Below are 21099 nucleotides of genomic sequence, written 5' to 3'. Positions count from 1 at the left end.
TTATTTTAAAGTATTTGGAAAGATGTACCTAAGTTATATGCAACTAATACACCATTTTACATAAAGATTTTGAGGATCCATGGACTTTGGTGTCCTCATGGGTCCTAGAAACAATCCTCCATGGATATTGAGAAATAACTATAATTCTTTTATATTTTTAAATGTAACAATGGATTCTCCAGCTGCTGGTTTCCTCATAAAAAATAGTTTAACAATAGTGCAAACCACAGTCTAAAAGAAAAGAAAAGGGAGAGAGAGAATGAAAGAGAGGAGTAAATTGCCTGGCCCAGAGGCAGGCCCCCAGGAGGGGAGAGGAAAAGTAGGGACATTGGTGGTGGGAAATGTCCATGAGTGAAGGGTGGTGTATATTAAAAGATTGAAACTCAATCATGAACATGTTTAAATCAGAGGCAAATAAATAAATAAATAAATAAATAAATAAATAAATAAATAAATAAAATATAGTTTAAAAGTAGATCTTTTGATTAAAGTGCTTATTAACATTTGACATTCATCTCCGTGGTGGTGGGGGAAATCACTTTTATCTGATCTGGGGTTCTTTTCACCTTCTAGATCTAAATCAAACTCCTCAGACCACACTGCCACAAATATTTCTTAAGGTTGGGGAGCCCTTGTGGATAAGGTGTAAAGCTGTTCACGTGAACCATGGCTTTGGGCTCACTTGGGAATTAGAAAACAAAGAGCTGAAGGAGGTAAGATGAATGTTTGTGTTCTGAACTATGGTGAACTAATAGTGCAGGTTGAAATCATTACATTGAAACTCTGTTTTTTATTAACACCCAGGGCAGCTATTTTGAGATGAGTACCTATTCTACAAACAGGACTATGATACGGATTCTCTTAGCTTTTGTATCGTCAGTTAGAAGAAATGACACTGGATATTACACATGTTCCTCTTCAGAGCATCCCAGCAAATCAGCTTTGGTAACCATCCTAGGTAAAGCAGCCTCCTCATGCAATCATCTTGTTTGTTTGTTTTTGGGCCACACCCGGTGACGGTCAGGTGTTACTCCTGGCTATGCGCTCGGAAATCGCTCCTGGCTCGGTTACCATATGGGACGTTGGGATCAAATCGAAGTTCGTCCTGGATCAGCCACGTGCTAGCCAAATGCCTTACCGCTGTGCTATGGATCCAACCCCTCCTCATGCAATCTTTATTCTTACTTTTAATTGCTTTAGTGTGAAATATAAGATGTTGGTTGCAAATTAAATTATTTTTATGTAGCTTTAGGAGAAGGAAAAAAGCTAAGAAAGAAACTTGAATCATTTTACAAGTATAAATTTCTACTTTCTTCTCTCTCCAGTTAAACTTTGCCTACTTGAATTACCACCTTTGTGCATGTACTACCTTGTGCATGACCATCCTTTTGTCTTCCAATAGACTGTAAGGACAGTACACTCCCTCTACATATGTAATCCAAGACCTGGCAGAAAAGCTAGCACAACTAGGCACTCATAAAAAGCTTGTTCTAAAATTGGAGAGGACAGTGGGCATTGAGTGGGAGGCCCTGATCAGCACTTAAATACACTAGATTTGAGGTGGTTTGTGTAAAATTTGAAAATTGCCAGGTTTGAGACATCTCGGGTTAGGTGGTAGCTTTCACCATAATAGAAAAGGAGATGTATCTCTGGCAAACTTCGAGGATATCTCAAATTAGTTCTTTCATCTTTTGCCAGGAGATTAAATTACATAGAATGTATCATTGCAAGCCATACTGTTGGCAGTGAGATATTTCAAACTGTTATTAACCCAGGTATTAATAAGGTGGGCCTGGTTAGGAAAGGTCCTTAGCTTCTTAACCACTGTCTGCAGAACCTGTTGCTTCATTAGTACATTTCTCTGGGAGGAGAGTTTATTTCTTACATCTAATTTTCACAGATCCTTATTCCACTTTAAGATGATGAGTTTAGGCCTGTAACTGGGACTAGGGCTTCTAAATTTTTGTTGGAGGACTGAGTTTTCTTACTTTATACTGATGCATAAAGTTCTGATTTTTCTTCCTTGTATACTGCCATAAAAATGGTCATTATCTTACTTATATTTTATTTTATCTTTTACAGAAAAGGGATTTATAAATGCTTCCAAATCAAGCGAAGATTATGAAATTGACCAGTATGAAGAGTTTTGTTTTTCTGTCAGGTTTAAAGCATACCCACAAATCAGATGTACATGGACCTTCTCTCTCAAATCCTTTCCTTGTGAACAAAGTGGCCTTGATGATGGGTACAGGTGAGAGAGCAAAGCAAAGTTCATGATTCCAACCTGTTCATTGCCTTGGAAAGAGCAGTTTTGTCTTATGTTTTGCTTGACATGAAAGTTGAGGTGTTTTAACACAGCAGATGTGAAATCTCTAAACATTTGAGAGTCAGTTCATATAATAACAATCATATTGCGAATCTGGTTCTGTGGCATTTTCTGAGTCATCAGGGGTTTGCTTCCTATTTGAGAGTGCCCAGAGCTAGGAATATACTCTTTTTTTGCACATTTGCAGATGATTGAGGAAGTAAAACTACTAAAAGGAAGGGGGGACCAACAACAAAACAAGAAAATGTTACCTAAAGGTGTATTGAGTTTTTACAAAGTAAATGTAGAATGAAGAAATACAATGGCTTAAATAGTTGTTGAGAACACCTAAGGCCCCAGAAAACAGTGAGGAAAAGAAAGGAAATTGAGTGGGAGAGGAGAAAGACACGTATGAAATGATGAGAGACAGGGGATAAAGGATGCATTGGTGAAGTCAAGAAAGCACAGATCTAAATATCCAAGCCAGAGTCAATAACAGTAAAATCAAGAGACCTAAACTTTAACAAACTTAAAAAGGTGTCTGTTATGAAAGCAGGCTGGGGCAGGGATTGGACTCTGGGAACATTGGTGGAGGGAAAGATGACATTGAAGGTAAGAGTGGTCCCTGAAACATTGTATGTCTAAAACTTAAAAAATAACTTTCTAATATTGAATATTTTAATATGAATAACTTTGTAAATTGCAATGGTTTAAATAAAAAAGTTATAAAGTAAATGCAGAAATAGTTTAGCAATAAATGTAGAAAGACAATTTTGTGGTTATTTTTGAGGATTTGTACCACTGTACTCAAGAACATAATTTTAAATTTCCTCTTTAGAGTAAAACCAAACTTTTATTCTGAGAACTTTTCTTTGCTATGACACATCATACCCACTTAGAAGATGAATTCTTTGTAGCATGATTTCAGGCTTAGACTATACACTACTGAGAAGGACTTGCTATCTTTCAAGCAGGTCATTGTCCTAATAATAAAATCATTACTCCTTAGCCTGGGTCTGTAAACCTACTGAATAGAAGCCCACTTGGGAAAAGATTTAAATTGTAGGTTTTGTGGAGTCAGAATAGTACAGTACAGGGGGTAGGGCCATTGCTTCATATGTGGCTAACCCAGTTTTGATTCCTGGAATCCTATATGGTCCCCTCAAGCACTGCCAGGATTGATTTCTGGGTGCAGAGGCAGCAGTAATCCCTGAGCAATGATTGGTGTGGCTCAAAAACAAAACAGACACATACAAATGCAGATAATTGACAAACCCCCATTCCAGAATAATGAAACAAAGTTGGAGCAAAATGCCCCATTCTATACTTTTATATTTTTAGGAAAAATCATATCTAACTGTGATCAGGTCTTGCTCTTTGGTCTGAGCTCAGAGATCAGTTCTGATGCTCCTCTGGGGACTATATATGATGCCAGGGATCAAACCAGAGCTGTCTGCATGAAAGGCAAGCACCCTCCCTGCTATACTATCTCACTGGTCCCTGATTCTACAATTTTTATGAGAACATATAATGAATTGTTTCCCAGGTCTGTATGTGTACTGTATAGGAACTACTAGTTATATGGCTATCTGGAATGTGAATATGGTTAGTTCAGGTCTGAGTGATTACAGGGGAAGGGCACTTGCCTTGCACACAGCCAACCCAGTTTTGGATTCCAGGCATCTCATTCCTAAACCCTACCAGGAGTGATATGTGAGCAAAGAGACAGGAGTAAATTCTGAGCACCACTAAGTGTGGTTCTAAAACAAAACAAAACAAAAATATAGAAATATGTTTAATTCAAATTGAGATGTACTATAATCATAAAGTAATCTTTAGGTTTATAAAAATAGGGTCACTGACTTAGCTCAGTGATCACATGCATGTCTTACAGGAGGCCTGGGCTTAGTCCCCCACACTGTAATACATAAAAAAAAAATACAGTATTACAGGGCCAGATTGGTGGTGCAGAGCGATAAGGCATCTATCTGCCTTGCCGGTACTAGCCTCGGACGAATCATGGTTCGATCCCCTGGCGTCCCATATGGTCCCCCAAGCCAGGAGCGATTTCTGAATGCATTATCAGGAGTAACCCCTGACTGTCACTGGGTGTAGCCCCCCAAAATGCCCCCAAAACTCAGTATTAAAATGTATAAATAGTTTATTAATATTTTATATTGATTATAAGTTAAGATCATATTTGGGATGTAGTGAATAAAATAAAATTCAATTATTTTTACCCTTTAATGTAAGTAACAATTTTAAGCTATAGGTGTGACTTGCATATGAGTCTATAGCATAGCACTAGTCTGGATGAAGACTAAGAGTTTTACTTTATTCCCCCTTGATATTTCTTAGTTTTTTTTTCAATGACCACTGTACTATTCTTCCTAAGCTATAATAATTTATAACTGATCTTTGTTTTTTATTTTAATTTTTATTTGCTTTATAGTTTCCCTTTTTCATTGTTATGATTCTTGCCAATAAATAATAATAATCACCAATTATGTTGAACATCTCTTGATGTAAATTATAAATAATCTTTAATAGCTCTTTAGTAAAATACATGTTTATATACTTTGGGAATAATCTCTGAGTCAATTATCTTACCATTATATTTTAAGAGTTAATTTAAGTGGTTCTAAATTACTGCTTTTGTTTTGTATGTTTTCTAGTATTAAGTACTTTTGGGTAAATTATTGATAGTTGAAGATGTTAGGTTCCATAGGTGACTTTAAATATTGGCTCTAGATTACCTTTCTTATCATAGTCATACCATATTTGTAAAAATTTTCAATTGAGGCATTTACCTTTTATACCATCCATTTATCTGACCCTGGATTCCTACATAAAATTTACTTGTAAGATTTGTGTGAAACCATATATCCTATTTTTCATAATCTTCTAATATACTAAGAATTCTTTAAATAATTAGTAATATGGCCTTAAAGGCTAGAGAAAGTACAAAAATTAAGGCACTTGCCTTGTACATAGCTATCTTCAGTTCAATCCCTGTACCATCTTTGAGCATAGAGCCAATGGTAAACTCTGAGCACAGCTGATTGTGGCTCAAAACCCAAAATAGAAAAAGGAGGAGGAAGAGGAGGAGAAAAAAAAAGGAGGAAGACGGAGGAGGTAGAGGAGGAGGAGGAAGAAGATGATGATGATGAGGAGGAGGAGGAGGAGGAGAAGAAGAAGAAGAAGAAGAAGAAGAAGAAGAAGAAGAAGAAGAAGAAGAAGAAGAAGAAGAAGAAGAAGAAGAAGAAGAAGAAGAAGAAGAAGAAGAAGAAGAGAAAAGGAAAAGAGGAAATAAGAAGAAAAAGAAAGAATAAAAAATTCTTTGGCTTTAGTCAGGAGCACTCCTATAACCGAGGGTTATTCCACAGCAACATTATTGTCATTGGGGGCCTTTTAAAAGTCGTTAGCAGCTCTTCTACACTGCATGTCAATAGCACTACACCTCTCTATGACAACCACAACTATCTCCAGACATTGTTACATGTCCCTGATTTGAAAAAATTGCTGTGGACAATAATAAAATTAGAAGGCCTATTATTATAAGTCTTTACTCTGAATCATCATATTACTGGAAAAAGAGCTCCTTCTTCCTGAATTGGTCACTGGCCTGTGTTCAGATGATATCAGAACCATCACTTTCCCTTTTCTTCCTTATAGCATGACCTGTGTCAGAGAAACTCTTAGCATTATGGAATTTCTTTTTAATCTGACTTACAGAGATAGGATCAATTCAGTTTAGTCCAACAGATATTCCTTGAATATCTTCTGATGTTTTTTTTTTAAATAATGTTGACAAAAATTTATTAAATTTTTAACACTCTTCAGGATCTAAACAAATCTAACTTGGACACTGTTTAACATATACAAGCCTAAGAAAATGATTGTATAATCAATAATTAAACCAATGGTATTATTTTCCAAATACTTTAGTTAAATAGAATAAATTTTCAGTTTTTTAAAGGGTTAAGGCTACATAATATGCAAAACAATTTTTCTACCTGAGATAAAAAATCTTCTGATGGGTTTGATGCTGCTAAGGGCTGGAAGAATGAACAAGGTCATTTCTCTCTGCATCTCTCCCAAATTTACACAGGCACATTTAAGTGCCAAAGATCACCTGGGATATAATTACTGTTGAATCAGTGACATCTGATACAGAATCACTGATGAATTTATGGAATAACTGAACATGGAACAGTGTTGCTGATGGACTGGTGTCAATCCACAGGGCAAGTTAATTTCACTTCAGTCCAAATCACAGTCTGTATTCCTGATCCATGTTCTGTTGTACGACCATATAGTGAAATGGATAGGTTGGGCCACATTTGGTTTCCTATAATATTTTTTGTTCCTCCTTATTCATAAGAACAAAGTAATATAGTTAGCTTCTCTATGCATTGGATTTCAAAAGTGCATTTAAAAGCACTATTAGGTAGGCCTGCTGTTACTGTTCTTTTACAGTGCCTATTGAGTCAGCCATGTATTATTAATAACTGCATTCTTCCTCAACCAACCAGCATATCTGAGTGCATAGCCTGGACCAAAGATAGTCAGAAGCATTCTATGCCTAGAAACATGGCACATGAGACAGACATAACCCACTACATTTATTTATTCAAAAAGTTCCTGAAGAACTACCACAATTTTGGTGACTATTTTGAGTCCCTTGTCATCTAGTAGAAGAGGAAGATGGAGACTCTTCCATGAAAGAACTGCTCAAAACATTTAATAGGGAACCAAAAAGATAGTACAATAGGTAGGGCATTTGCCTTGCATGGGGCAGACCTGAATTTGATCCGCATTATCCCATATGGTTCCCTGAGTCCACCAGAAGACAGGAGTCAACCCTTGAGCACTACTCAGTATGGTCCCAAAACTCAAAAATAAACAATAACACGAAGGATGAAGAATACAGAAAATTATTTTGTTTTGTTTTAGTTTTTGGCCCACACATGCTGTTCTTATGGCTTACTGCTGGCTCAGTATCTATTAGTACTCAAGGATATTGGGATATGGGATAATGGGGATAAAACTCAAGTTACCTGCATGCAAAGCAAATGACTTACCCAATATACTGTCTGTCTCTCTGGCCTTCTAAATGCTTTTCACTCTCTAAATCGGGCTTTGTGTTGAGATAGGGCATGGCAGACAAGATCATAAATCATTCTCAATTTTTCATTATTGAAACTTTAGATTTGCTAATAAACTGAAATACTATCAAAGCCTCCTTTGTTTATTATATAGAGTTATAGAGTCGACAATTTAATCAAACTTAATTATTTTGCAGTACAGTATTTTCATCATATCGGTTTTTTCTTCCATTTGGTTATGTATGTGTGAATATGTGTATTTTTTTGTTTATTTGTGTTTTGGACCATACTTCATTTATACTCTTGGCTCTGTACTTAGGAATCACTCCTAGCTCTGTGCTTGGGGGACCACATAGAGTACCAAGTATCAAACCTGGATCAGTCATGTAAAAGGCAAGCACCCTACTTGCTGTATTATTTCTCCAGTCTTCATCATTATTGTCTTTAGAGGTGGCTTAATATGCAGAGTAATAAAATTTTTCCACATGTGGCTGAAAGGTCTGTGTGATGGCACTAAGCCTGAAAAGGCTTTAGTGTGGTTATGGCATGTGTGCCAGAAGTCTTTCACATCTTCATTTCTCCAGTTCACTTCCTCAAACATCACACCCGCACTGACCAGCGCTGCCTTCGTATACTCCCATTTTCTTCAGTTCCACCTTCCCAGAACTTGGGCTATCCTAGACTGGGGAAAAGGTGCAAGGCTATTTCACCTATGTGTGTGTGTGTGTGTGTGTGTGTGTGTGTGTGTGTGTGTGTGTGATTTCCTATTACTAGAGACTTTGATCCAAACTATCAATTCTCCCTTAGCTTTTCACAGTTTATGGTAAAAAATTGTTTGGATACCAGAGCAATACTACACAGAGGTCCTCAAACTACAGACGATGTGGCCCACTGAAGACATTTATCATGCCTGCCGGGTGTTTTTGCCCACACTGCCTGTCACAGGCACAGCAGCCAACTGTCACAGGCAGGCAGTGCATATGTGTGGGATGTGCAAATACATTTGACTCCCCTCCTCCTCTCAGTCTCCCGCAGGGGTCTTCACTCTATACCTCAGGTGGCACTATTGTTCATAGTTTATTAAAATAAAAAAAACTATAATCCTGCCTTCCAAACAATGAACTCCCCCCCCCATTTAAAAAGTTTGAGGACCCCTGCTACAGTGGGTAGGGCATTCGCCTTGCACACACCTATTCCAGGTTCCATCAATAGCCTCCCATATGGTCCCCCAAACTCTGTCAAATGTGTTTCCTGAGTGCAGAACCAGAAATGACCCCTAAGCATTGCCAAGTGTAATCCAAAAAAACTTTAAAAAGTTGTCTGGTGTTATATTTAATCATTTCTTCTGAAAGACTCTCCTTAGGCTTGTATTTCCTCTTTCCCTGAAATATCTTAGTTCTAGACTCCACCATGTAAGCTCTGCTCATTATAGGCATTATCCACAAGTATGGGAAAGGATGAAAGTCCTGTGGGTTCTGTATGGTGAGATGGAATCCTTGCAAGAACACATGGAAAAGAACTTCTCTGGCCAGAGTGATAGTACAGTGGGTAGGGCACTTTCTTATGTATGCACTTGACCCAGGCTTGATCCCTACCACTACATATGTTCTGCCAGGAGTAATTTCAGAGTAGAGCCAGGATCAAGCCCACTGAGTCATTTGTATTATTGGTTGTGGCCCAAACTTCCCCCAATACAATAAAACAAATAACATATTTTTAAAAAGTAAAATTTCATTAAGAATTCCACATCTTGGGGTCGGAGCGATAGCACAGTGTTAGGGCATTTGCCTTGCATGCACCCAACCCAGGACGGACACAGCACCCCATATGGTCCTCCCCTGAGTGCCACTGGGTGCCACTGGGTGTGGCCCCAAAAATCCCCCCCATGCCTTTTGTTGCCTTATTTTTATTGAAAAGAAATCATGAGTATCTTTATATATTAATGATTATATAATTATATTTACACTATTACATCTTATATCATTCATGTGATCATTTTAATGGCTTCAGAGTATTCTTTTTTTGTTGTTGTTTTTGGGCCACACCTGGTGACACTCAGGGGTTACTCCTGTATAAGCACTCAGAAATCCCTTCTGGCTCAAGGGAACATATGGGATGCTGGGGATCGAACCCAGGTCTATCCTGGGCAAGCTGCATGCAAGGCAAACACCCTACCACTGTGCTATTGCTCCGGACCCAGAGTATTTTATCTTTTAAGAAATTTTAACGAGGGACTGGAGTGATTGTACAGTGGTAGGACGTTTGCCTTGCACGTGGCCAACCCAGGACAGACCCAGGTTCAATTCCGGGCATCCTACATGGTCCCCTGAGCCTACCAGGAGACATTTCTTAGCAAAGAGCCACGAGTAACCCCTGACCACCACTGGTCTGGCCCCAAAATCTAAATAAATAAATAAATAAATGTTTTTTTAAAAAAAGAAATCTTAACTAAATCTGTCAATAGGTATTTACCCCTTGCATATTTTAAATTTTCATTTATTTTAATTTAGTTTTAGGTTTGGGGTCACATCCAATGGTGCTTAGGGCTTACATCTATCTCTACAATCTAGGCTCATTCCTGACAGGGAATCAGGAATCATTCCTGAGAATGGACAGGGAACTATATATGGTGCTAGTGTCAAATCAAAGATAGCCACCAATGGTCATATGCAAAACATATGTTCTAGTCCCTATGCTATCTCTCTGACCTCTTATTTTTATTTTTATGAAATTTCTTACTTGACTATATAACCTAAAGTGAAGTTTCTAAATTTATTTTTTTATTCAAGATAATTCCCAGGTTCAATAAGCTTAATAGTAATGACAATCCAGTACATACAATGTAAGCACTTCATATAAAACTGCTTTATTTTTATCTTATGCCCTCCCAAATGGTGTTGATAGTGTCCCTTCTGGTAATACTCAACCAATTTGCACAGCAATTCAGTGCAAGACCCCAAGAATGTGGTACTACTCCAGCTCTGATGTACACAGATCTCTCAAGGGGTACTTGGGCCCCTAGAACCACACCTGACAGTGCTCGGGGCCTGCCAGGGTAACATTTGGCAGTCCCAGACATAGAACCAGGGTCCTGAACATAAAAAAAATACAAACTCTCCTAACCTCAATGCTAACTCCTAGCCACTATAAAACTGCTTAATAAAATCAAACCTCTGTATCTACAGATCTTGGTATGGGAACAGGTCAAAGAATGGAGCCTAGGATGGAGACTTTCTTTACGGTTCTAGAAATTCTGTTCCATCACTGTTTTCTTTAATCAGTCTTCTGTAGTTGGTGGTCTTGGTTTTTGCACTGATCCTAGGACAAAGCCTAGGATAGAGTCTTTCTTTATGTTTCCAGAAGACCTGTTCAGTTCCAGTTGTCTCAGTCAGACCTCTGGAATTTGAGATCTTGGTTGTTGTACAGATCCTAGACAAAAGCCTAGACTAGGGTCTTTTTATTGGTCCCAGGATAAATTCTGCCCAGTCATGATTGTCACAGTCAGTCTTCTATAGATAGCTATCTTCGTATTTGCACAGATCAAAGGATGACAAGTCTTCTGATTTTATCTTATCGGTTATATGGGGAGGTAAGACAATCTGCTCTTAGACCAAGTTGTTGCCATTTCCTTATTGTCAGGATGTCATACCAAAACTGGCGCATGTTGGTGTCAGAGCAGTATTAAGAATTAAGCAGTCACGAGGCCGGAGAGATAGCATGGAGGTAAGGCATTTGCCTCACATGCAGAAGGACGGTGGTTCAAATCCCGACACCCCCTATGGTCCCCCGAGCCTACCAGGAGTGATTTCTTAGTGTAGAGCCAGGAGTAACCCCTGATCATTGATAGGTGTGACCCAAAAACCAAAAACCAAAAAAAAAAAAAAAAAAAGAATTAAGCAGTCTTAAGAATTAAGACTCCATCCTAGGCTTCATTTTTTGACCTGTGTAGATACCAAGATCTCTAGATACAGAGGTCTGATTTTATCATTCATGATGAAGCAGGTTTCCATACACCACAAAAGGACCTAGGGGAGAGTAAATAAACGGGTGACTAGTTATTCCCATGACAGTATACTTCAAGGGCGGAGAAACCCTTGTATCTCTTAGACCAAAGGAATTCCCTTTCTAATCTCCCCAATATTTACTGTGCCTATTCAGAAAAAAAAGAAGCAACACAAAATAATTTTTTGGTTTTGTTATTGTTTTATTTTTCTCTCTCTTTTTTTGTTTTTTGTTTTTGGGTCACACCCAGCAGTGCTCAGGGGTTACTCCTGGCTGTCTGCTCAGAAATAGCTCCTGACAGGCACGGGGGACCATATGGGACACCGGGATTCGAACCCACCACCTTAGGTCCTGGATCGGCTGCTTGCAAGGCAAACACCACTGTGCTATCTCTCCGGGCCCTATTTTTCTCATTTTTTTGTTGCTTTGTTTTGTTTTTATTTCAGGATGGTGTCTTTATTGCAGTAGTGCTTTTAGGATTTTTTGTTTGATTTTTCTTTTTGTATTGTTGTATTTCTCTTCCTTTTTCCCTTTCTTCTCTCAAATTGATATTTATAGCCTCTAGAAGGATTTCGCCCATTTTTGCTTGTTTTATTTTTGCCCCATTTAATTTTTTTTTCTTTTCTTCAAACAGAACCACATAACTTGAACCATCTTGGAAATAATGGAGGGTACCAAGACCAAAGAGTTGTATGATCACTAAGTAGTAATTAAAAAATGATTGGACTTAAACACTAAATCCAAAACAACAGAGTCAAGACCCAATCTACAACAAGCTAGACACAGAAGGGACCACTTATACTAGCAGCTCCAGAGAGAGAGAGAGAGTGTTAGGGAGGGGGATATGGGATGCATGCTGGGAATGGGGGTGGAGGGAGCACAACTTTGGTGGTGGGAATTCCCCTAATTCAATGTCAATATGTACCTAAAATATTCCTGTGAAAGATATGTAATCCACTTTGGTAATAAAAGTAAAAACAACAAACCAAAACAAAAAAACCTGCTTAATAAAAAAAAAAAAGGAAATGCCAGAGAGATAGCATGGAGGTAAGGCATTTGCCTTACATGCAGAAGGACAGTGGTTCGAATCCCGGGATCCCATATGGTCCCCCATGCCTGCCAGGAGCAATTTCTGAATGTAGAGCCAGGAGTAACCCCTGAGTGCAGCCAGGTGTGACCCAAAAAACAAACAAACAAACAAAAAGAAAATTCTCCTGCAATCACCTGAAGTTGGTGTTAATACTATCCTCACTTTACAGATGAGAAAATTGGGGTATAGAAGTTAAATGACTTGTCCAAAGACATGCCCTTGACTTGGATTCCACCAAAAAACAGTCTTCAACAGTCTTTTTAAATTGTGTCAGTAGTCTATCTCTTATCACCAGTTCATTTCTAAAGTGAGTTTTTCAAACATTGGAAAAAGGTACAAGATGCCCAAAACTTTCCTCAGGGATCACACTTAGTAGGTATTGGGGACTCTGTGTGGTACCAGGAATGAACCAAGGTTTGACTGAGTGCAATGCAAGTGCTCTACCCACTGTAATGTAGAAAAATAAGCAAAACTACTACAGAGAGAAAGTACAGAAGGGAAGGCACTTGTCTTAGCTTGCCTTACATGTGGCTGTAGCACTGTAACCCTGGTTCAAATCCCTAGCACTATCAGGGATCACTCTAGTGCACAAGGATACAATAGCCCCTGCACACTACTGAGTGTACCCCAAAATTCTACCCCGAAAATTGAGGACCAAAAGGACATAGTTGAAAGGGTCGGTTCACATAATTTGCTCATGAATGTATTACAGATGATTCCTGGGCTGGAGAGCTAGTTCAGCAGGTATAGTACTTACCTTGTATGCAGCAAACCTGGCTTTGATCCTCAGTATCCAATATGATATCACCACCCCTATCTCCAAAATGTGCTCTCTGAGCACAGAGCCAGAAGTAAGCCTTGAGCATGGCCAGGGGTGACCCAAAAAGCAATAAATAAATAGATAAGCTTGATTCCTAGCGTCACCTGGTCCCTAAGCACTATCAGGAATAGCCCCTTGATCTTCTGGATATGTCACTCAAAATAGAAAAATAGGAAGACGAATATGGCATTATATAGAGCAATATCAAACCACCAGCTCCTCTCCCATTCCTTTCTATCTCTATTAAACTTAAAACAGAAATTTTAGTCCCATCTCCCCACCACCCCGAAGCCACAGTCTGAGAGAGGTAGGTTACCCATGACCTAACGAATTGTCTGGGACTGAGTAGGTCTTGTTAGCTCTTAGCACTCCAGCTTTATTTATTTAGTTGTGTGTGTGTGTGTGTGTGTGTGTGTGTGTGTGTGTGTGTGTGTGTGTGTGTGTGTATGTTTGGATTCTTTTTTGGGTGGTTGGGCCATCCTTGGTTGTTCTCAGAGGTTACTCCTGGCTTTGTACTCAGAAATCACTCCTGGACAACTCAGGGGACCATATGTGGTCCTGTGAATTGAATCTGGGTTGAGAACCGGCAAGGCAAGTGTACAATTTATGCACTGTAAAATCTACCACTCCTGCCTTCAGCAGCTTTTTTATTCTCTGAAAACTGATATAACTTTCACAATCCCTCATTCTCGAAAAGTATTCTTAATGTTGAAATCAATTCCTTCAGGTGTCATTGAAAAGAGCCTGCCCTTTTCCCTGTTCCACTCTAGGTTCTGAATAAAAAAGAAACAGCCCTCACTATTTGGTTTTACAGAAGAGAAACCCTTTTCATAGTTCTAGAAAATTATCTTGGTCCCTACAATATTTTACTGTGAACTTAAATTTCCTTCTCAGGACAGTCAGTTATTTTTTGAAACCCCTAGAGAAAAGAGGAAACTTCGAATTTCTTGGTCACCTTATTGGTTGATACCCCTGGGATTTCCAGTCCTGCAGTTCTTCTAGGGTCAACTGTCTTAAACAGAAGAAAGAGTTTAAAATTACCTGCAGACTGTGTAGACAGCACAAGGGCAAATGTTGCAGATGGCCTAGTTCAGTTCCTGAGATCACCTGGCCCCACCTCTTTCCCCAACTTTGAGCTCAGGAGAATCATTAGAACACCAGCAGACATGGCCCAAAAAGAAAAGAAAACTATCAACCTAGATACTCACTTTGTTTTTTGTGTTAAATTTTTTAATTTTTATTTTATTAAAACACTGTGTTTGACAAAGTTATTCACAGTTGGGCTTTAGACATACAATGTTCTAGCACCTTTCCCACACCGGAGTCAATTTGCCTCCACCAATGTTCCTAGGTTCCCATCTATACACCCCATAACTTCATTCCCACCCTCACCCCGACACCTTTTTAGACTTTATCCTTAAAGAGTGCATCTCATTATTTCAGTGTTGTTGACTTATTTCAGTGTTTTTTTTTTGTTTGTTTGTTTGTTTGTTTTTGGGCCACACCGGGCAGTGCTCAGGGGTTACTCCTGGCTGTCTGCTCAGAAATAGCTCCTGGCAGGCACGGGGGACCATATGGGACACCGGGATTTGAACCAACCACCTTTGGTCGTCCCCCCCCTCCCCCCACGCTGTACTATCTCTCCGGGCCCGACTTATTTCAGTGTTAATGGCTGTCATTGTGGTTTGGATATTTAGCTAGATCATTTCTTATTTTTTCTTTAAAGCATTGTGATTTACAAAATTATTCATAGTTGAGTTTTTGACTTAATGTTTCAGCACCAATCCCTCATCTTTTGGCTACTACATCTTAAGTGTGCTAAATCTTATACTTTAAAAAAATTTCCATCCTCTTTCTTTGGGGCATGAAACAAGAAATTTTTCTTTGTTTCCCTATCACTCCTAAACTAAAATCATACTATCATATCCAGCATCCAATGTACACAGTAGGCATGGTGGGTGATCTCCAATATCATGTCACCTATGTTAAAATATATTCAGTGCCTGATGACTCTCAAGTTGATTCTAGATTTCTAGAAAAACTCAGTGAGCCCTTTGCACTGTTCATTGTACTAGTCAGAGTTGGATATATACCTTTCTTAGACCTACATCAGAGAATCATCCTTTTAGGAAGAAAAAGAATTATGGACACACTCTAGAAAGGCTCTTCTATGTTTATGGAAAATTTTACTCAGGCAGAATCTTCTAGGATAACTGGAGCAGGACACTTCTTAGCTCGGGGGGAGCCCAGCTTAGATCATTTCTTCTTGCCTTTAATGAATCACTCTGAAGTTTCATAGCAAGTGTGGAACAAGAGAAGGGAGCAGAGATTTTGTATTTCTAACAAGCTCCTAGATGAAACAATGCTGTTACTGCCTACTTGTCAGCCACTATAGGTAGCAAGGGTCTCACATCTAGAACTTGCTTTGTGAACTGAACTTTGGGGAGTGAGGTTATCAAGAAAAATTACACCTATATACCCTGGTATTCAATTCAGAATCTCCTAAAAGATTTTTGCCAAGTCTATCTTTTTTTTCTTTTTTTTTATCCCCCTACTCTGGACAGCATATCAAAGTTTTGCAACCATAAACACCAGCCTGGAGAATATGTCTTCTATGCCGAAAATGATGATGCCCAGTTCACAAAAATGTTTACACTAAATATAAGAAGTAAGTTCAATTGTCAAGAAATTTTATTTTCATCTTTTAACTCTAACTTTTATTAACTATGATCAGAAAGAGCTAATTAACTTTTGGAAGAAATGCTATAAAACTGATTTCGTATGCTGAAACGTTTTGAAATTTTATTAATATAGACAGTATTTTTATATATGTATATATAGTTTACTTTTCTATTCTTATCCATTGAAGTTATATATTTATTCTATGTCTTCTCTGAATATGTTTTAGAGTGTAATTTTTTAAAACTTTGGTACTTTGAAAGATTATGTTAAGTAAAAGCTAAAAATTTTATGGGGTCAAAGAGATAGCACAGTGATAGGGCATTTGCTTTGCACACAACCAACCCAGGACAGACTTGGGTTAGATTCTCTGCATCCCATATGGTCCCCCAAGTTTGCCAGGAGCAATTTCTGAGCGCAGAGCCAGTAGCAACTCCTGAGCACCACCAGATGTGGACCCAAAACCAAAACCAAAAACAATAACAACAAAACAAAGCTAAAACTTTTATTACCAGCCATTTATTTTTTCAAAGGAACTTTTATAAAAGAGGTAATACAGGTCCCTCCCCCCTCCGAAGAAGCCCAGGTTCTCTCTTGAACATGTATCTCTAACTTTCTCTTCCCTCACACTTCTCTAAATTTCTTTCAATAAAAACTATTTTGCGTCACTAAAAAAAAATAAAAGTGAGGGGAAATACATTTTATTGGGACTTTTTGCAGACAACTCTTGAAGCAAAAATTCCTTTTAACGTATGTGGGAGGACAGAAGTCCAGACTACCTCACTGCAGGAGAATTCTAGGAGTGGAAAAATGGTGGTGCGTAAATATGGGGGTAGACTGCCTGTCCCAAGGTCCAGGCAGGAGGAAGCAGTTACCAGAGGTAACTGCTTGGTACATCCTCCCAGGAACCCACACAAAAATTCTGGCCAATTTTAAGGGCTTTTCTGGAAAGTGCCTTCTAATGTGAGCTTATTTTTCACGTCATTTTCTTCAGGGAAACCTCAAGTGAAAGCTGAGACATCTGCAAGTCAGGCATCTTGCTCCTCTGATGGCTACCCATTACCATCTTGGACCTGGAAGAAATGTTCAGACAAGTCTACCAAGTAATAAGACATTGGTGCCCCTTGTATAGGAGGACCATCAAGTCCTCCACTACCCCCAACTTCTGAGGTGACTCTGTCCTAAACAAAGCTCAGAATGACAAATTAATGGGCTTGCCTTCTGCATAAACCATTATCCTAATTGGTGATAGATTAGACCCTATAACATCTAAGGATGAATGTCTTCTAAGCTGTTCAGTGAACCCTTGCCATTTCTTAGAGAGTGACTACCCAACTATGTAACTTGTCTATTTGCCCTTTCTTAACAGCTGCACTGAAGAAATCACAGAAGGCGTTTGGAATAAAAGGGAAAACAGGAAAGTGTTTGGCCAGTGGCTCTCAAGTAGTACCCTTAATATGAGTGAGGCTGTGAAAGGATTTCCGGTCAAATGCTGTGCATACAATTCCCTTGGCACAACGTGTGAAACACTTTATTTAAATTCACCAGGTAAACACCAGCTATTGTCATAATATATCTTCAGGTATCCCCTCCCCCAACCCTAGAAGTTTGTTGTTGCCCTTTATTTGGGGAATTTTCCAAGAAAGTGCAAGTTCAGTACAAGATGCCAAAAGACTTATGAGTCAGGCAAGAATCCCCACTGACTCTCCACTGGCTTGTTGTTCAGAAACTTAGTGGTCACCATGACTCAGAGTTAGAGCGACAGAAGATCTATTAGATCAAGTATCCATTGAAGGCTACGACTGAAAGAGAAATAGTCATTGGAAATTTCTATCATTTTCTTTTTGATCAATCAGGCCTTTGGCCTGTTTGTCTGTATTTTAATAATTTGTTTTTTTTAGTGCCCTCCTCCATAAGACAATTCTGAACCATGCCTACCTACACTAAGAGTTTAGTGTTAGTTGCATTGCAACACTAACTTCTCCACATTAAAAGGGTATCTTCATTTTGTAAATGCAGACTTCTCCTTTTATCTGCTTTACATATTCTGTGGGTTAAAATAAATGTCAATTTGTATAACCCTAGTAAATGTTTGTTTTGTTTTGTTTTTCAATGGGTCAGAAATCAAAGGTGGAGAAATAATATGGCAGTGAAGCACTCATTTTGCAGACAGCTCCAGCAAGTACAGTTAATGTAGCCCAATAACGAACATGCAAATAAATAAATACATCAGAATCATTTAAAATTTTCTAGAAAGAAACATATCTTTAATATGAGTATTGTCTGATCCAGGAAGCAGAGTATTAACGGAGGTTAGTCAGACTGTAAAGAATGGTTTGCTCAACCAAATTTCATGCTCTACTCCACTAGCCAGCAGCTTTAATTCACTGCTTAGTGACACTTTTTCCTTCCAGGACCTTTTCCTTTCATCCAAGACAACATCTCATTTTATGCAACAATTGGGCTTTGTCTTCCCTTCATTATCGTTTTGATCATCCTAATTTGTCACAAATACAAAAAGGTAAGAGCAAAGGGGGAATGTAGCATTGTTTTCTCTTTCTGCCACCCTGCCTCTAGCTAACTGGCTTGTTATTTCACTCTGTAGCAATTTAGGTATGAAAGTCAGCTGCAAATGGTACAGGTGACTGGCTCTTTGGATAATGAATACTTCTACATCGATTTCCGAGAATATGAATATGATTTCAAATGGGAGTTTCCCAGAGAAAATTTAGAATTTGGTAAGAAGTGAATGATTCAAATGTGAAGCATTTTATTTCTTTTGGAAAACCTTTAACATGCGCGCACACACTTTTTTATCTTACAGGGAAGGTGCTAGGATCAGGTGCTTTTGGTAAAGTGATGAATGCAACAGCCTATGGAATTAGTAAAACAGGAGTCTCCATCCAGGTGGCTGTAAAGATGCTGAAAGGTACAGTAGAGGGTGTGTGTGTGTGTGTGTGTGTGTGTGTGTGTGTGTGTGTGTGTGTGTGTGTGTGTGTGTGTGAATATTTCTTTGTGTGTGAATATTTCTTATCCACAAGATTCACAGACATAAGAATCACAGCCCCTACTCCTCTCTTTCTCAGTCCTTTCTATGATGACTGTTTGCCATACTTCAAAGCTAAAAGGGAATGAGTTGGGGCCAGTGCCAACAAAGTTTTGACTATAAATTACTGATCACTAATACAAACTCCTACCTTTTTTTTTTTTCAGCTTCAGTGTTTGGGGATACTGTTGCTGTAGGCAGATGTTGTTTACATGTCAACAATGACTCTAGACTGGAACTTTTTCTATTCTCATTTCCCACCTATTGCTGCTCCACTCCTTTGAAGATCTGTGATCTCCAACAAACTGACACTAATGAGCATAAGTTTTCAAACTTTACATTAATCAGTTTAACACAAATGGATTCATCTGACTTTTCTTTTCCTTCTTAACACATTGACACTGGCATGTGCCACCAGTAATTCACAAACTTTGGGGGAGAAGAGGAACCACACCCAGTAGTGCTCAGAAATCTGTATTTAGGAATCAATCATTCCTAGCAGGGCTATAGAAGACTATAGAAGGTTCTGGGGATCAAATCTGCTGTACTATCTTTCTGGCCCCAACTGACTTAATATAGTTTAATGAACATAAGTTACGGTGCTGACATCAATGTTTCAACTTTTTCCTTTGATTTTCATGTGACCTTATTTCTTTGGTTTTCCTCTGATCTGCATGCCTCTATCACTGTCCTTTGTGGGCTTATCACCTTCTCACTGACTTTAATGAGAAATTCCCAAAGAAACTCTTGCACTGCCTCCCATTCTTACTGCTCAGACTCAGTTATGTTAAGTCAGACACACACACACACACACACACACACCTGTGACTGCATCCTTCTCCCTATAGTGCATATCTTCTGTCTACAAATCTCATGTCCACAAATCTCTGTTCAAAAATCTGTGATCTGGGGCCAGAGAGATAGTGAAGTGGTAGGGCATTTGCCTTAGACACTGAAGGACGGTGGTTCAAATCTCGGCATCCCATATGGTCCCCCAAGCCTGCCAGGAGCAATTTTCTGAGCATAGAGCCAGGAGTAACCCCTGACCGCTGCTGGGTGGGAACCAAAAACCAAAACCAAAACAAAACAAAACAAAAAAAAATCTGTGATCTGAGCTTCAGGTTTCTCTGTCTACATGCCTGGAGGTCTATAAAGTCCTTTTGCTTGTTTACTTATTTATGTATATATATTTATTTTAGGGGGCACAGCTTGCAGTGTTCAGGGCTTACTTCTATCTCTATGCTCAGAAATCACTCCTGCAGGGTTCAGGGGACCACTTGGGGTGCTGAGAATTGAACATAGATAAACTACATGCAAGACAAGAGAACTATCCACTGGCTCCAGTAACACTTGAAGACTATTTTAGTTCATCCAAATGGGACTCCTCTAGCCCTGGCAAATGGACTCCCTGACTCAATGATGTTTTATTTATTTATTTGTTTATTTATTTATTTATTTATTTTTGTTTTTTGGGCCACACCCGGTGGTCCTCAGGGATTACTCCTGGCTCTACGCTCAGAAATCGCTCCTGGAAGGCTTGGGGGACCATATGGGATGCCTGGATTCAAACCACCATCTGTCCTGGATCAGCTGCATGCAAGGCAAATGCCATACCACTGTGCTATTGCTCCAACCCTCTATGATGTTTTAGACAGTACATGCCAACTATGAACCAGGGATTCACCACTGAAACTGTCCTCTTTCTACTATCTTCTATGCTATTCCTACCAGGCTCCCTACTTAGTGTCTGTGAAGTCCACGCTCTTCTGTCTTCACTCCACTATTATGTTCTTATCCCAGCTTCTCTTCTGAATAAGTGCACTAACCTTTTCAACAGATACCGTATATGTACTCATACAACTCCTTTTGAATTATCTAAAACTTAAGCCAAAGTGAAGGAGAAGGAGGAGGAGGAGAAGGAGGGGAGGAGGAAGAGGAGGGGAGGAAGAGAAGGAGTAGAGGAAGAAGGAGAAGGAGAAGAACAAGGAGCAGGAGGAGAAGCAGGATTAGAAGAAGAAAGAAAAAAGAAAGAAAAGAAATAGAAGGAAA

The 21099-nt window shown here is 38.9% G+C and overlaps 1 protein-coding gene across 1 annotated transcript in view; it reads left to right on the top strand.

Moving 5' to 3' along the window:
* Positions 1 to 21099, top strand: part of FLT3 (fms related receptor tyrosine kinase 3) — a 141895-nt gene that overhangs the window by 70453 nt on the left and 50343 nt on the right. The window contains exons 7-15 of the mRNA XM_049778220.1: positions 574 to 713; positions 805 to 958; positions 2083 to 2251; positions 15890 to 15993; positions 16999 to 17107; positions 17374 to 17552; positions 18419 to 18525; positions 18610 to 18742; positions 18829 to 18933. Coding sequence (XP_049634177.1) covers positions 574 to 713; positions 805 to 958; positions 2083 to 2251; positions 15890 to 15993; positions 16999 to 17107; positions 17374 to 17552; positions 18419 to 18525; positions 18610 to 18742; positions 18829 to 18933 — 1200 coding nt within the window. The remainder of the gene's footprint in view (positions 1 to 573; positions 714 to 804; positions 959 to 2082; positions 2252 to 15889; positions 15994 to 16998; positions 17108 to 17373; positions 17553 to 18418; positions 18526 to 18609; positions 18743 to 18828; positions 18934 to 21099) is intronic.

This window comes from Suncus etruscus, chromosome 8 (assembly GCF_024139225.1).
Source record: "Suncus etruscus isolate mSunEtr1 chromosome 8, mSunEtr1.pri.cur, whole genome shotgun sequence".
In the NCBI taxonomy this organism is placed as follows: Eukaryota; Metazoa; Chordata; class Mammalia; order Eulipotyphla; family Soricidae; genus Suncus; species Suncus etruscus.
Note: the sequence above shows the minus strand (reverse complement) of the source record. Positions and strands in the feature narration are given on the sequence as shown.